Source organism: Rhinolophus sinicus, linkage group LG11 (assembly GCF_036562045.2).
Source record: "Rhinolophus sinicus isolate RSC01 linkage group LG11, ASM3656204v1, whole genome shotgun sequence".
NCBI classification, from domain to species: Eukaryota; Metazoa; Chordata; class Mammalia; order Chiroptera; family Rhinolophidae; genus Rhinolophus; species Rhinolophus sinicus.
Genome location: NC_133760.1, coordinates 32,904,710 through 32,921,132, shown reverse-complemented (window position 1 = coordinate 32,921,132; position 16,423 = coordinate 32,904,710). Strand labels below are relative to the sequence as shown.

The 16,423-nt window shown below is 55.7% G+C and overlaps 2 protein-coding genes across 5 annotated transcripts; both read left to right on the top strand.

The window, feature by feature from the left end:
- The first annotated feature begins 62 nt into the window (after positions 1–62).
- On the top strand, positions 63–11,287 carry EDC4 (enhancer of mRNA decapping 4). 2 transcript variants are annotated; one of them, XM_019756231.2, is made up of 29 exons: positions 63–350; positions 2,716–2,872; positions 3,268–3,379; positions 3,680–3,779; positions 4,044–4,233; positions 4,340–4,487; positions 4,577–4,681; positions 5,002–5,111; positions 5,194–5,277; positions 5,371–5,466; positions 5,557–5,659; positions 5,780–5,960; positions 6,054–6,126; positions 6,228–6,319; positions 6,386–6,585; positions 6,676–6,806; positions 6,899–7,052; positions 7,382–7,815; positions 7,901–8,005; positions 8,090–8,242; positions 8,320–8,356; positions 8,484–8,661; positions 8,751–8,906; positions 9,014–9,129; positions 9,232–9,397; positions 9,485–9,671; positions 9,764–9,983; positions 10,354–10,517; positions 10,757–11,287. In XM_019756231.2, exons 1-29 carry the CDS (start codon positions 266–268, stop codon positions 10,947–10,949), a joined length of 4,230 nt encoding a protein of 1,409 aa, XP_019611790.2. In that variant the 5' UTR covers positions 63–265; the 3' UTR covers positions 10,950–11,287. The 2 variants fall into 2 exon arrangements, with proteins under 2 accessions (XP_019611790.2, XP_019611797.2); XM_019756238.2 differs by having other exon boundaries at positions 75–350; positions 6,398–6,585.
- A 308-nt stretch (positions 11,288–11,595) lies between these two features.
- Positions 11,596–13,142, top strand: NRN1L (neuritin 1 like). 3 transcript variants are annotated; one of them, XM_019756251.2, is made up of 3 exons: positions 11,596–11,754; positions 12,528–12,660; positions 12,750–13,142. In XM_019756251.2, the coding sequence occupies exons 1-3, from the start codon at positions 11,664–11,666 to the stop codon at positions 13,033–13,035; spliced, it is 510 nt and encodes a 169-aa protein (XP_019611810.2). In that variant the 5' UTR covers positions 11,596–11,663; the 3' UTR covers positions 13,036–13,142. The 3 variants fall into 3 exon arrangements, with proteins under 3 accessions (XP_019611810.2, XP_019611819.2, XP_019611827.2); XM_019756260.2 differs by having other exon boundaries at positions 11,598–11,754; positions 12,549–12,660; XM_019756268.2 differs by having other exon boundaries at positions 11,601–11,754; positions 12,552–12,660.
- The last annotated feature ends 3,281 nt before the right edge of the window (positions 13,143–16,423 follow it).

The window sequence follows — 16,423 nt, the reverse complement described above, 5'->3', positions numbered from 1 at the left end:
GGCGTCCGCCCCCATCCCGGAACCTTTCTTCTCCAGTCCGCACAGGTTCCGGGAGCAGAGGAGCCGGCGGGCCGGAAGTGGAGGTGGTTGGTGGGGTTGGAGGGGCTCAGGGACGCGGTGCGGGCGGCGGTTTGTGGGCTGCGTGTGGACGGAGTGTAGTGACCGGTCTCCCGCTGTCTGGCCCCGGCGCGGGTGTGCTCTGCTGGACTGTGCGCGGCAGCAGCGAAAGGAACGCGGCGCGAACAGGGCGCCCGCGGCTGGGCCCATGGCCTCCTCCTGCGCGAGCATCGACATCGAGGACGCCACGCAGCACCTACGGGACATCCTCAAGCTGGACCGTCCCGCGGGGGGTGAGCCGGGACAGTGTGGGTGGGCCCTCGCAGAGCGGGCAGAGGAGCGGTTCTGGCCAGGGTCGCCCTCAGGGCCCACAGGTCCCTCAGACCGGCTCTGCATTCTCCCGGCTGGCTGGTGAGGGCAGATGAGGGTCAGAGCGGTAAAACCCTGAGATTGACGCGGAAGGGCGCAGACCCCCGGGTGCGATCCCTACCCATCCCTGCCCGGGCCGTTTTGCCTCGTCCTTCAGCGTCTCAGCTGAAGGTGAAGCCCCTTCTCTGAATCCGCAGGGCTCCCCTGGTGTCCTGGCCCCAAGGTCTGTAGTGTTCCTGGGACTGGCCTGGGTTCCCTACCCTTTTGCCATACTTCAGAGGCCTAGTCGGTGCTCCGTAGCTGAGTTCTGTGTCTAGATCTAGGTGCTGTGCTGAGGAGCCACTGATCCCCCTCTGCAACTTGTACCTCCTATAATACAGACCCCAGGCATGCTGTCCTGAAACTGATATTCAGGAGGAAAGTGGCCACTCCCAATTCCGTGTCCTTTCTGGGATTAAGGCAAATATCAGATTGGGTGGCCCTGATTGGATTAGCTTATAAACATCTGCAAGCCCTAGTTTATTTACATTCATTTAGACTTTATTTGGAATTTCAGTGATACCTCAGAACTTCTCTTGCCCTCAAAAGCCCCCAGAACACAGAGCTAAAGGAGGTTGTAATATAATTCTGTTGTTATTGAAGGAGAGAAATGTTTTGGTATTTTGATGGGGATAGGATAGGTGGGGTGGGGGCTGGAGAATGCCTGACAACGGGTCTGAGAGAGGAGACAACATTTATGCTACGTCTCGTGATATGAACAGGAGCTTGGGTGTCAGGAAAGGCATTCACAAAGAAAGAGCACGTGTGAAGGTACCAAAGTTTTCTCGCTGGTTTGGGGACCTGTGAAAAGTTGTGGTTGAAAGACTGGCTGGTAATGGTGGTGTAGGTGTGTAGTGGTAGGAGCTGAGAATTGGTGTTTCCTCAGACGCTGTTCTTAAACCTGCTGGGAGGCGCAAACTGGCTGCTATTGGAAGCAGGCACTGGTGCTCACTCTGGGTCGTTTTTGCTGCCCCGTTCCCTGAGCAAATCCATCTGCCTGAAACCACTGAGCCCTTTGTCCCAGGCCCGGAGCGTGCTCCCTTTACTCATGAGCTCTGCTTGGGACTTTCATCCTCGTTAGCTGCGGTGTAGACTAGACTCCACAACGGTTTGGTGGCACCTGGCATGGCCAACCTTATGCAGCTTGTTTGTCCTCATGGTAGCCTGCCTAGGAAGGAGAGTGGTCAGCTTACCCCTGAGCAGCTAAGGTGGCTCTGATCCAACTTAAGTGGCCTGGAAGCTTTCCACTGAACTCCTTGTTTATTGATTGGTACTTGATTCTCCTGTTTGTCAAGTAGCTCTGGCTTGTCTCCTCTCACTGGAGGACCATGTCAGACCCCAGACTGTTTTGCGACTAGAAACATGCTGTGATCCCGAATGTGGAACCCTAGTCTCCTTGCCCCCTGGGACTTTTGGAGTAGTGTCACAGCCTGTGAGGGTGCTTGACACTCAGCTGATGGCAAACAACTGAAATGCTGTCTTTCCTGACTCCACACGCTACCCCATAGTTTTCCTCCCCGTTGCCCAGCTCCTTCATGTCCGTTCATCCTGAGTTTGTTTACCTGCTCAAGGTAGCTTTTTCTGAGCAATCTGGGGCAGGCCTTCTTCCTTTCTTACTCCCACATTTTATCAATGTCCCTCCATGCCCTAGGAGCCCATCCTCTCTCCTCCAATCCCTGCCACTACCTTGGTGTAGGCCCTGGTACCTCTCACCCAGCTTCTCAACTGTCCAGCATGCTGCCCTAGAGCAATCAGCCCTCTGGCCAGTGCTGACCATGTCACCTTCCCTTGTAAAAGCCTTTTGTGACTCTCATTGCCACAGAGAGAATCTAAGCACCCAGCCGCATACCTGAGATCTCTGCAGCCTTGTTTTCCCTCCATCCTTCCCATGTTTGTGTTCCAGCCACACTCGCTCTGACGGTGCCTCTTCTCTGAAGTCTGTCCTGACCCTTGCCCGTGCCCTCCCTCCAGTATACAGAGTCCCTGAGTTTAATTGGCTTCAGAGGATCCTTGATAGCTTGCAGCCCACTCCCAGGTAGAAGAGCCTCATGCTCATCCTTGGTCTTGGCATATATTGGCTTCACCATCAGTGTTATGGAATGAGAGATGAGCAAAGGGCCCGCCTCTCCGTGGACATGCCTCAGTTGAGTGTCCCTAGAGCACCTCACGGTTCTGAAAGGAAGCTCTGCAGGAGGAAAGGCCAATATGCAGGTGGAACAAACTCCTAATAGTGGCTCTCTCTGTCTCCAGGCTCCAGTGCAGAGAATCAGCGGCCATCTAACACCTACAATGGAGACCTCAATGGGCTCCTGGTCCCAGACCCCCTCTGCTCAGGTGATGGTACTTCAGCAAACAAGCCTGGTCTCCGGGCCATGCCACCTATTAACCTGCAGGAGAAGCAGGTCATGTGAGTGCCTGGGAGATGGTAGTGGTAATGGGGCCCTTGGGGGCATCTGCTAGCTGAAGGCATGAGATGGGGGAGAGAAGGGCCAGCAGCCTCTGCTGCTCCCGGACTAGACGCTCTGGGATGGAACATTTAACCACACTGAGCTTGTACTAGGATGAGGGGTGAGGACAAGCTCAAGAGTTGGCCTGGATCTGAAGGTTAGGCTCCTGGTTTAGCATTCCCAAGGATGGAGCAGGGCAAGAAGAGCTGTGGGTCTGGGGACTAGTGGACCAGGCAGAGCTGTACATCTGGGATTGGATACCTTCTCCACGGTGGCTATATCCTTTCCCTATCCCAACCCTACCCATTGAGACTTGGGGCGAACAGGAATAAAGCTTGTGCACCCTTCCCCCCAGCTGCCTCTCGGGAGACGACAGCTCCACCTGCATTGGGATTTTGGCCAAGGAGGTAGAGATTGTGGCCAGCAGTGACTCAAGCATCTCGAGCAAAGCACGGGGGAGCAACAAGGTGAGTACCAGGATGTTGTGGCATATATGGTGAATGGGGACACATTCAGCCTGTCCCTCTCCCCTCATGGTGCCAGTTTCTATGGGGACCACCTTAACAGACAGGTAGCATGTCTCAGTCTCAGGAAGCCAGGGTTGTTTACCAAGTGTCTGTGGGAATCTGGTTCCAGGAGTTGTGATTGGGTGACTGGGCTTGCACATGTGGCCTCTGCTGTCCCCAGGGTTGCTGGGGGCCACCTAAGCTCTGGGAAAGCTGCTCCAGCCCTCAGCTTCTACGACCTGCCTCACCCTTGGTTCTCAGGTGAAAATCCAGCCTGTTGCCAAGTATGACTGGGAGCAGAAATACTACTATGGCAACCTGATTGCTGTGTCCAACTCCTTTTTGGCCTATGCTATTCGGGGTGAGTAGGGGCAGGGGAGCGGAGGGAGGTGTTCTGCTAGAAGTCCCAGAGATGCAGATTCAGTATCAGGCCGTTCAGCCCACTCAGACCTTAGGGATACAATGGAAAGCTTGTCTGTGCTTCCCCCACCTCTGCCAGGCTTTGGGGAGCCAAGTGGGAAAACCAAGCCTGAGACGGGTGGCGGCAGTGAGGCAGGCAAGGGCAGGGCTTCTCTGCCGCTGCCTAGGCCTCCATACTCCTGGCCAACTACTCTCCTGCTTCCAGCTGCCAACAATGGCTCGGCGATGGTGCGGGTGATCAGTGTCAGCACTTCGGAGCGGACCCTACTCAAGGGCTTCACAGGCAGTGTGGCCGACCTGACCTTCGCACACCTCAACTCCTCACAGCTGGCCTGCCTGGACGAGGCAGGCAACCTGTTCGTGTGGCGCTTGGCTCTGGTTAATGGCAAAATTCAGTATCCTTTCCCTGTGGTGGGATGGGGACTGAAGAAAGGTGGGTGGAGCTAGGGCTGCCAGACACATCTCATCATCCACCTGTCTTGCCCTTAACGCCCTGTTCAGAGAAGAGATTTTGGTCCATATCCGGCAGCCAGAGGGCACGCCACTGAACCACTTCCGTAGGATCATCTGGTGTCCCTTCATCCCCGAGGAGAGTGAGGACTGCTGTGAGGAGGGCAGCCCAACAGTGGCCTTGTTGCATGAGGACCGGGTGAGGGGGCTGGGAATGGGGGCCGGGGAGGGGATGGAGCAGCTATGGTGTGGGCACGGGCTGAACACTCACCTCTTTGTACCCTCCAGGCTGAGGTGTGGGACCTGGACATGCTCCGCTCCCACCACAGCACCTGGCCTGTGGATATCGGCCAAATCAAGCAGGGCTTCATCGTAGTAAGAGGCCACAGCACAGTAAGACTACAACTGACTGTCTCCCCTGCCCTCCCTCCATATGTCCCTCATCTATTCCCGTACCCACAGCTGCCCAGACATCTTTATAGCATTCTGCCCATGGGGCCTCTGAGCACAGAGACCCTTACCTGTGGAGCTCATGCCTAACATGGCTGCACCCCGTGGGTCTGATCTTCTTTACGGCCCCCCATTCATTCAGTCTTTCACACAAATGTGCAAATTCACTGTGGGTCAATCTAGCTCGCTATCATTCTCACCTGAGACAGGCTGCTCCCACCTCTAGTCAGGTGGCAAACCAAAGCTCTTTGGGTTCTTCCCAGTACCTGAGTGAAGGGGCCCTCTCACCTGATGGGACTGTGCTGGCTACTGCAAGCCACGATGGCTTTATCAAGTTCTGGCAGATCTACATTGAGGGGCAGGATGAACCAAGGTAAAGCAGGACCTGAGGGGTTGGGAACCCCCGCGTAGGGGACCAGATCACCCACTCAGGCCCCTTATCTGCCTGCTTGCAGGTGTTTGCATGAGTGGAAGCCTCATGACGGTCGGCCCCTCTCTTGCCTCTTGTTCTGTGACAACCATAAGAAACAGGATCCTGAGTGAGTGAGTGGGCAGGCAGGTGGGTGGTGGGCTGGAGCTTGGGCTCCCAGCAGGGGGACCAGCCAGTCACTCAGTGCCTTGTTGCTTTGCAGGGTCCCTTTCTGGAGGTTCCTCATTACTGGTGCTGACCAGAATCGGGAGTTAAAGATGTGGTGCACGGTGTCCTGGACCTGCCTACAGACCATTCGGTAAGCATGGGAGGCCAGGGCTAGCAGGGCTGGGGATGTGGCTTCTTCCCATTTTCTCAGTCTCATTCATCCTGCCTCGCGGCACCTCAGCTTCTCCCCAGATATCTTCAGCTCAGTGAGTGTGCTCCCCAGCCTCAAAGTTTGCTTGGACCTCTCCGCAGAATACCTGATTCTCAGTGATGTGCAGCGGAAGGTAGACTGCAGTGGGGGCACCCTTGGGCAGGGCTGGTATCATCAGGGAGGGCAGGGGTGTATGTTACATCCACAGGCCTCACAGCCTCTGAGGTCAGCTGTGAACGCACTGCCTGTACAGGTCCTGTACGTGATGGAGCTGCTGCAGAACCAAGAGGAGGGCCGTGCCTGCTTCAGCTCCATCTCTGAGTTCCTGCTCACGCACCCTGTGCTGAGCTTTGGTATCCAGGTTGTGAGCCGCTGCCGGCTGAGGCACACTGAGGTGCTGCCTGCTGAGGAGGAGAGTGACAGCCTGGGGGCTGGTGAGCTGCTCGGGGTCAGGGGTGGGTGTGTTGGTATGTAGGGAACGCCAGGAACAGAGGGCCAGGGGCTAGTGGTCCACACTGTCCTTGCAGATGGGCCCCACGGAGCTGGTACCATGGAGTCTGCAGCCGGTGTGCTCATCAAGCTCTTTTGTGTGCATACTAAGTGAGTATGTCGGGGTCGCCGCCCTGTGCCCTCGCTGTGCCCCTCCTCACCCTCCTGGCTGGCCCCTCGAGCCCGCTCCTATTCTCCTTCTCCTCCTGTAGGGCATTGCAAGATGTGCAGATCCGCTTCCAGCCACAGCTGAACCCTGATGTGGTGGCCCCGCTCCCTATCCACACTGCCCACGAGGACTTTGGTGAGTGAGGGATGAGAGGGGATCAGATTTGACTGGCCGAGGTCTGAGATCTGACTCAAGTGACAGCTTTCCTCACAGCATTTGGAGAGTCTCAGCCGGAATTGGGTTCCGAGGGCCTGGAGTCCGCTGCTCACGGCTCCCAGCCTGATCTCCGACGCATTGTGGAACTGCCTGCACCCGCTGACTTCCTCAGTCTGAGCAGTGAGACCAAGCCCAAGTTGATGACACCTGACGCTTTCATGACACCGAGTACCTCCCTGCAGCAGGTATGCTGGGGGAGGGGCTTGATGCTCAGGGCAGGGAGACCTAGGAATCCCCACCCACAGGCCACAGCGCTTCCTCTCTCATCTCCTCAGATCGCTGCATCCCCTAGTAACAGCAGCAGCAGCAGCAGCAGCGGTGGCAGCAGCAGCAGCAGCAGCAGCTCCTCTCTGACAGCTGTGTCCGCCTTGAGCAGTACCTCCGCTGTAGACCCCTCCTTGCCTAGGTGAAGTGAGGGTCAGAGTTGGGGGATGGCAGGAGATGGCACCAGGTGACGTCAAGCTCTGGTTGCTTATGCCTCAGCCTTCCTGCCACCAGGTCCCCTGAGGAACTGACCTTGAGCCACAAGCTGCAGCTGGATGGCAGTCTGACACTGAGCAGCAGCAGCAGCCTGCAGGCAAGCCCACGAGGCCTCCTGCCTGGCCTGCTCCCAGGTCCAGCCGACAAATTGACTCCCAAAGGGCCCGGACAGGTGTGTGAGTGTGCGCTTGTGTGTGAAGTGCAGGGTAGTGGGTGTATAGCAGCGGGAAGGTGCTCTTCCCATTGCACCCTCTCTGCTTGTCTTATTCTGCCTCAGGTGGTCCATGTTTCCCCGAGGTCATCTTAGCCTCCCGTTCCCTGGAGGGCAACTCCTGAGCCTCTTCATCCCTACCACCTCTCCTCCTGGGCTGTGGCTGTTTTTGACTGCATTCCCCCTTCCCCACTGTCCCATCTCTCATTGCTACAAATACCAGTGCCTCATCTCTGCCTCTCCCCACCCCTATTTCCCACCACCTATGTCCCCTTTTTGGTTCACCTCAGGTGCCTACTGCTGCCTCTGGACTCTCCCTGGAGCTGCAGGAAGTAGAGCCTCTGGGGCTACCCCAGGCTTCCCCCAGCCGTACCCGCTCCCCGGATGTTATCTCTTCGGCTTCCACTGCCCTGTCCCAAGACATCCCTGAGATCGCCTCCGAGGCCCTGTCCCGGGGCTTTGGCTCCTCTGCTCCTGAGGGCCTTGAGCCAGACAGTATGGCCTCAGCCGCCTCAGCGCTACACCTGCTGTCCCCGCGGCCCCGGCCGGGGCCCGAGCTTGGGACCCAGGTTGGCCTGGATGGAGGCCCTGGGGACGGGGATCGGCATAGTACCCCTTCTCTCCTGGAGGTGGCCTTGACCCAAGAGGCCACAGCCCCTGACAGTCAGGTCTGGCCAACAGCACCAGACATTACTCGGGAGACCTGTAGCAGCCTGGCCGAAAGGTGAGGAGCTTGGGAGGGGAACAGTGTGCTGATGGTAGGAGCTTCAGATAGAGTCGTCCACTGATGAGTCCGGCTGTCCCCACAGCCCCCGGAATGGCCTCCAGGAAAAGCACAAGAGCCTGGCCTTTCACCGACCTCCTTATCACCTGCTGCAGCAACATGACAGCCAGGACACCAGCGCGGAACAAAGGTAGGTGGCACCCCATACCCTTCCTCTCACGAGGGAGGGTCAGCAAGTGGTAGGCGTTTATCCCTCTCTCTCCCTTTCCCATAGTGACCATGATGACGAGGTGGCCAGCCTTGCCTCTGCTGCAGGGAGCTTTGGCACCAAAGTTCCCACTCCACGGCTGCCTGCCAAGGACTGGAAGACCAAGGGATCCCCTCGGGCCTCACCCAAGCTCAAGAGGAAGGGCAAAAAGGATGACGGGTAGGAGGGGTCCTGGGTCGAGGGAGAGGGGTGGTCCCCAGGCTGTCTAGGCCTGAGGTGCTTCTCGCCTATGGCAGGGATTCAGCGGTGGGATCTCGGCTCATGGAGCACCAGGTGAGTGAGAAAACAGCCTTTCTACTTCTAAGACTCCTTGAGGGTAGGGAAGGGTTCGGGGCCATTCCCTGGTCTGGTGTGTGTGATGGGTGGGACAGCATCATGTGACTGTCAGTGGTACTGGCAGGTGGCAGAGCCCCCTGAGGACTGGCCAGCAATAATTTGGCAACAGCAGAGAGAACTGGCGGAGCTGCAGCACAGTCAAGAAGAGCTACTGCAGCGTCTGTGCACCCAACTCGAAGGCCTGCAGAGCACTGTCGCAGGCCACGTAGAACGTGCCCTCGAGTCCCGACACGAACAGGAGCGTATCCTTGTGGGCAGTGGCCCAGCATCAAGAGGGGTTGGGGCAGCTGTAGCATTCTTGGACCAGGCCTGTTCCTTAGCTGTAACGCAGAGCGGCGGCTGGAGCGCGCACTGGCAGAAGGGCAGCAACGGGGTGGGCAGCTGCAAGAGCAGCTGACGCAACAGCTGTCCCAGGCGCTGTCTTCAGCTGTGGCTGGGCGGCTGGAGCGCAGCCTACGGGACGAGATCAAGAAGACAGTGCCTCCATGTGAGTTTTGCATAGAGATTTCTTCTGGGTGGGCCTGGTGGGAGTGGGGCCCCTACCTATCAAGCTTCCTCTCATGGCTCTACCTGTCCCTCCTCACCCTGCCCCAGGTGTGTCTAGGAGCCTGGAGCCCGTGGCAAGCCAACTGAGCAACTCAGTGGCCACCAAGCTCACGGCCGTGGAGGGTAGTATGAAAGAGAATATCTCCAAGCTGCTGAAGTCCAAGGTGCGATAGGGCCCAAGAGAGGGAGGCTGGTGCTTGGTGGGCCTGGTCAGGCCAACTTGGGCTCAGGCTTTCAACTCAGCCAAGTCCTTCCTTCTGTCCCAGAACTTGACGGATGCCATCGCCCGGGCCGCTGCAGACACCTTGCAGGGGCCAATGCAGGCCGCGTACCGTGAAGCCTTCCAGAGTGTGGTGCTGCCCGCCTTCGAGAAGAGCTGCCAGGCCATGTTCCAACAGATCAATGACAGCTTCCGACTGGGCACACAGGAATGTGAGTGGAACCATGTGCCCCACGGTGGGAGAGGCTGTCTCCTTCTGCCTTACCTTCCCTCTCACTGCCCCCACGGTCACCTCTCAGACTTGCAGCAGCTAGAGAGCCACATGAAGAGCCGGAAGGCGCGAGAGCAGGAGGCACGGGAGCCTGTGTTGGCCCAGCTGCGGGGCCTGGTCAGCACCCTGCAGGGTGCCACTGAGCAGATGGCAGCCACTGTGTCCAGCAGTGTTCGGGCTGAGGTGCAGCACCAGCTGCATGTGGCTGTGGGCAGGTGTGTGGGCAGGGTACTGGGAAAGGTGGTGGGTTTGAAAAGAGCCAGACCGGACTTCCCGTCTACCTAGTTTTTCTCCCTCCCTTTTGCAGCCTGCAGGAATCCATTTTAGCACAGGTGCAGCGCATTGTTAAGGGTGAGGTGAGTGTGGCACTCAAGGAGCAGCAGGCCGCCGTCACCTCTAGCATCATGCAGGCCATGCGCTCAGCTGCTGGCACACCTGTCCCCACTGCCCTCCTCGACTGCCAGGCCCAACAAGCCCATATCCTACAGCTGCTGCAGCAGGGCCACCTCAATCAGGCCTTCCAGCAGGTATGCCAGGCTTCATGTCCAGTAAGGGTCAGATGTCTCCTTCGGCTCTCCAAGGCCCATCCACCATACATTCCCCTCTATCCATCAGGCTCTGGGTGTTTTTGTTCTCTTTGGCCTCCAGACCATTTCTCCCTGCTTTTCCCTCTACCTAAACCCTGGATCCCTTTCTTCCTACCTCATCCAACCTTGCTTCATGACCACACTTCTCAGGAAGTCTTTCCTGACCCCCTAGAGTAACGCAGTGTTCTCTCTGGGCCCCTGGACATCCCTTTCTGGAGCCCTCAGTATCCCACTCTGGTCATCCTGGCTACACAGGCAGACAAGCGGGATTCCATCCTGACGTTAGCTATAAACACTATTTTCTACCTAGGCCCTGACAGCTGCTGACCTGAACCTGGTGCTGTATGTGTGTGAAACTGTGGACCCAGGCCAGGTTTTTGGGCAGCCACCCTGCCCACTCTCCCAGCCCGTGCTCCTTTCCCTCATTCAGCAGCTGGCCTCTGACCTTGGCACTCGAACTGACCTCAAGCTCAGGTGAGCCGACATGGTAGGACCAGGGGATGGGCTGGGGTAGAGGTGGGGCAGAGTTCAAAGCAGAGACTCCCACTCCAGCCTCACTCCCCTCTCTATTTCTCCATCTGTCTCCCTTGCCCCCTCCCATCTCAGGCTTGGAGGCCTCCCTTGTCAGGAGTCCCTCTGGGCCTCTGGGCCACCAGGGGGCGCTCCCATCTGCGGGAGCCCACCTGTAGCCTGTCCTTTTCCTTCACTCCCAGCTACCTGGAAGAGGCTGTGATGCACCTGGACCACAGTGACCCCATCACTCGGGACCACATGGGCTCTGTCATGGCCCAGGTGCGCCAGAAGCTCTTCCAGTTCCTGCAGGTCGAGCCACACAACTCCCTTGGCAAAGTGGCCCGGCGTCTCAGCCTCATGCTTCATGGCCTTGTGACCCCCAGCCTCCCTTAGCTAAACCTGCCTTGCCCAGGGCTGGGATGGCACGGAAGGCCAGCAGACAAGACTAGGCCGAAGCAGGATCATGTCTGCCCTTGACCTGTTCAGGCTCCCACCTCTGCGGTGGTTGAGGGGGAAGTGTTTTACAAGTTATGAACACTTGGCTGTGTTCTACAAGTTATGCTAGCCAGCAGGTTTAGGCTGGGCCCAGGGTCGGTATTGTGCCTTCTTGGGTTCTGCCATGCCTGGAGCATGACCTCCCGAGATTGTAATACCACTTTTCTCTTTACCTCTGCTTTGGATCTTTTGTTGTTTTTGAGAAATTCGATTAAATGCTTTTGGAATAAAATGGAGTATGTATGTGCTTTTGGTGTGTTTTTGGTGTGCCTTTGATTACTGCCCTCTGTTCCCTGGCCCCTCTCTTCTACCTTTGTGGAGCTCTGTGGAGGCCAACCCCCTCCAGTGGTCTGGACACCTATCTTCATCAGCACAACTGCCTTCCCAGATCTCCTCTCTTGATCTCTGAGGCGAGGGTCCTGTGCCACTGGGCTATTCTCTCCCGCGCACCTCTATCCTTTGACAATCTGTGTACTGGAGGCGGGGCCGCCTGCTGGCCTTCAAGTCCCTCCCCCGGCTGTCATCCAATCACAGTCCCTCCTTCCGGGGGTTGGGCTGAAGGGCTGCACTCCAAGCTGCTAGCTCTTGACACTAGGTTCCTAGCCCGGAATCATGCGCTGCTGCTGCTGCCGCCGCCGCCTCCACCGCCAGCAACCACCCCGTGCACTGGGGCTGTTGCTGCTGCTGCTATTACCACCACTTGGTGAGTGCAGGCATACTGGACAGGCCTGGGCTGCACACACCCTCTCACCAGACTGGGTTTAGGGTGTGTGGGAGCTAGGGCACAGCCTTTCTGAGAGCTAGGAGCCAGGGTGGTAAGTAGGCGCCAGGCTCCAGGGAGGGGATGTGTACTAGTGGCTTCAGTACCAAAAGTAAGGGATGTGAACTGAGCCCTAGTTGTGGGGGAAGGACCCAAAATTTCTCAGCCCCTATTCTGGTAAAGGGATACATGGCCTTTGGGGGAATTCCTAGGCCAGACTTGGGATCCCTGAGGTCCTCTGTTAGGGTCTGGCCTGGATCCTGACCCCCTCTATCCTGCAACCCATCCAAAAATACCTGTCTTTGGGAATAGGGTGGGAAGGTCAAGGAAAGCTTGTCTAGGCTGCAGAGAAACTGGATGGTGTGGGAATAGGTCTGTGTGGCTCCGGACTGTGCCCCCCTTCACCATGTCCTGACTCCTTTACTTGGACCATCATTACCTGACTTGAGGCTGAAGAAGCCCAAGAAGCTCAGAGGAACAGCCGACTCCTGGGACGCAGGCACATTTACTCTGCCTCCCTTGCTTCCCCTGCATGTATCCTGCCTGGTCCCCTCTAGAAGGGAGACAAAGCAGATGATCCCCAGATATGCCCCACATTTCCCTAGGGCACCCCTTTCATGCTGAGTCACGTCCCCAGAACATACCAAGGTAAACAAGCCCCTGGGGGTTGGGAGGGGCTGGCTCATCCTATCAACCATTTTCCACCCCACCGCCAGTCCTTGTATCTCCCTTGGCAGCAGCAGCTGAGGGCCCAGGCGACTGTCACACCATATTCCGGGGCTTCGCTGAGTGTCTCATCCGCTTGGAGGGTATCATGGGCCATGGAGGCGAGCTGGAGACTATCTGCAGGTACCAGGGCAGCAGCCTGACTCCCACCAACCTGAGTGACCTCATCCCAAAGCCTCCTTGCCCTCCTAATTCCCTTCACCCCTTAACAGGTTTTGGAATGACTTTCACACCTGTGTCTCGCGAGTCCTGTTGGGCTGCCCGGAGGTAGCTGCTGTGTGGGAGTCTCAACAGCAAGAAGCTCGCCGGGCCCCACACCCGGATAACTTGCACACACTGTGCGGTGCCCCTGTGCACGTCCGGGAGCATGGTGCGGGCCCTGAGACCAACCAGGTGACACTGCGGGCGATAGCACCTGCCCCCACCCTGGCCCTCACACCCCTGCTGCTAGTGGCCACTGTTCTGGTGCTCGCTTGCCTCCTGGGGCCTCTGGCCTAGCCATTGGGGTCGGATAGCAGTGCCCTTGCTGCCACCCCTGCTCTGGTGGCTGCCCTCAAGGCTCTGCAGAGTGCACTCAGCTTTCATTAAAGGTATTAATATTTGTAGTAATCTACTTCCTTTCTTCTGGCTACACCTGGCTGCGGTTGAGGCCTCCTGAAGCTGAGATCCAAGATGGTTTGGGTGGGGTGAAGGGCGCCACAGGAGACTCAAGCTTTATCTTTACAAACACTCATTTCCCAGGGGCAGCTTAGAGCTTTCCATTGCATGCAGGTTCCAAGAGCTCTGGGGGCTCGTCCTCCCAAGTTGGCATTCCTAGCCCTGCCCAGCCCCTAGGGGCCCTGTGAGGTGGTAGAGTGTCCCGCCCCACCCCCAGTGCGTACCCCTACTCCCCAGGTTAATTCCTGCCTCCAGGCTCCTGACCATCTCACCTCCTCCTCTGCTGAACTACTACCTAGCCTTTAAGACAGCTCAGACTAAGTGCTCTGTCTTCTCCCTATCTGGGATCCTGGTATCATCAGAGAAGCCTGTTCCAGAAGGTGGGGGGCCCCTGTTGGAGTCTACATTCAGGTCCCCAAAGTGACCTGAAGCTACAGAGACTGGGGTCACATTGAGGGTTCCCCTGACCTCTGTTCTCCACAAACTTGCACTTTGAGAAGAGGTGTGCAGCGTGAAGTCAAAACAATCCCAATTCTGGAAGCATAGAATTGGTATGAGGCGCCCCTGTTCATCCTGGAAGAGAGGAAGAGCAAGAATCAGCATGGGCAGATCCTGAGGGAAGGAGGAGTCTCAGACAGGGCGAGACCCTCTCTTGATCAGTCTCTACCACCAGCACCAGGACCCTATTTCAAGCCACCACCCCAAGGTGGGCACTGCCATAACCTCCTCACTGGCTTCTACTCTCACTCCCTCCCCTTTACTCTCCATTTTCTATATTGAAAAACTGATCCTGCTGTTAAGCTCCTTCTCATTGTCTAGAATGCCCTACATAAGCCAGCTCTGCCCACAGTTTATTCAGTCCACTCCTGCAACTCCCCTCTGTAGCAGCACAGAGTGAGCTACCTGCCCAGCCCTTGGGGTAAGGGGAGGCTTCAGAGAAGAAGCATGATAGGGGCAACAGAGGTAAGATGGACTTACAAGTGGTGGCGGAGAGGTGGGGCTGAGTTGGAGAGGGCTTTACAAGGGGCCCAAAGGAATCAGTTGGGAGGGAAGGAGAAAGGGGTGGGAGCCCAGAGCTAGGCAGGCTAGATTTACACTAAAACCAATGCTGGGGGGCTGGCCCCCAGGACAGAATCAGGCCTGATAGGACCCTTGTTTAGGCTGCAGGGTGACAGGTGTCTCTAGAGACTTCCACGCATGTGTGTGGGAGCCCCACTTCATCCATGCTTCCTGAACACCCATTCCACTTAGCTCAGATGCCTCCATTAACTCCCTCTCGTCCCTGTCTTTGCTCCTGTCCTTCAGTCACCTGTTCTTTTATCCCCACTTCTCTTCACAACCAGTCATTACCTATCTTCTCACATCACCCAAAGGAGAAAGTTCAGAAAAACAGCCCTCCCAGATCTGCCCCCTTTGACCACCAGAATTTTCCAGAAGAAAAGTCCAGGCTTTTATTCTTATAGGTCTTTGTACATCTATCCTCTGTGCTCAGAATACCCTTCCCCATTTTCTCCTGGTGAACTCCTACTTCTTTTTCAGTGTCATCTCCTCCAGGAAGTATTCCCTAACCCTGACTCCAAGCTGAATCAGCAGCCTCCTGCAAATCCACACAGCTCCTGGGCTCTCTCTTCTGTCTCAGTACTGATAACACTGGGTTGTTATTGTCTGGGTCTAGGTCAGAATTCCTGTCTGTGGGCTCCCCAAGGGTCCTCTTTGTGTCTCTAGCATCTGATCTAGGGCTGGGTATAACGAGTGCACTTGTGGGACTGTGTAGAATGAAAGATAGAATCTCTAAGGCCAGCATAGGCAGTTTATAATTAGCAAGAGTTTAGACTGAGAATGACCCCTGTGTGGAGGATGTGTTATCTTGCAGCAGCTCCCTCAGTCTGGGCGTACTCTTAGGAGGGATGGTGCTGGACCTCCAAACCCCCAAATTCTTCCCAGAGCCATACTTGGTAGGTGGACAAGAGCATCCTGCTTCTAGGAGCTAGGGACTGACTGCTCTGGCCAGCCATCAGGGGGATTACCATCCTCCTGCTGTGACCTACTTTACCCTGATTTTTGCTTCCTAAATCCTTTCTCTTCCCTGGAATTGAATGACCTGGAGTATGTGCATTGAGGTGGGGGTGGGGACAGAATCTGCTCTCTGGCCAGGGGCTTAAGAGCTTTATCTATGTTATCTATGTATGTTATCCTAGAGCTGGAGGAGAGGGGTGGGTTGATAGCCAAACGGAATGGGCCCTGGACACAGCTGCCCAAGCCAGGCATCATGAGGATGGTGTGGCTCACATTTGCAGCTCTGCAGACATGGAATAGCATATTGTTCAGGGGAGAGCCTAGGGGGCCGGATGTCCTAAGCCCATTCCCCTCTGCATCAACACAGGCCTTCACCTCAGGGTCTTGTGTCTTCACCAAAGCCAAGGCCAGCACCTTCCCATAGCAAGGGAAATATCTGTTGAATTAATTTGCTGAATGTCTATAAAATGGAAGTGTTGTGTGGATTTCTAAGTCCCATTAACCCTGGAATTCTACACTGCTTTTAACCCTCAAAACAACTCTGTGGAGTTAGGATTATGATCCCCATTATACAGATTAAGAAAACTGAGGCTTAATGAGGGCAAATGTCTTGCCTAAGGTCACATAGCTGTGGAGGTATGAGAGCTGGTATATGATCCCAGGTTTGTTCAGCCCCAAAGTCCATGCCTCTAATCACACTAGACTTGGAAGCAATTTTTAAAGTTTTTCATTTTTAAATAAAATCTCTTATGATTCCCTACTAAATAAAACACATAAAATGATGTTCATTGTTAATTTATTTTTAGGTTTCAAGTATAACATTAGCTTATACAGTCAATTAAAGACAGGTCCATGTGTGAAGTAAGTGTTCAATAAAGACTTTTTGAATAAATGAACAGACTGAAATGAGGAATATAGATAGAAGGTACAATTTCTTTATTACCTGCAGTATTTATTCCCCCCTCCCCCTCCCTGCAATTTGGGTTGACTGTAAAGTAGTGAAACGATTCTGATCGTATAGAGAAGTCATTGTGAATGGTAACATTTTTTTTTTAATTTACCTGCTTTGCTGTCTTAGGATACACTCAAATTCAATACCGACAAAAATTAAAACAAACAAAACTCTGTTACTCCGAAGTTGGCCCAAGACTGACTTCACCAATCTTCAAGTTAACCATTTTTAACGCCTCTGTGATGGAGGCCAAATTTAACA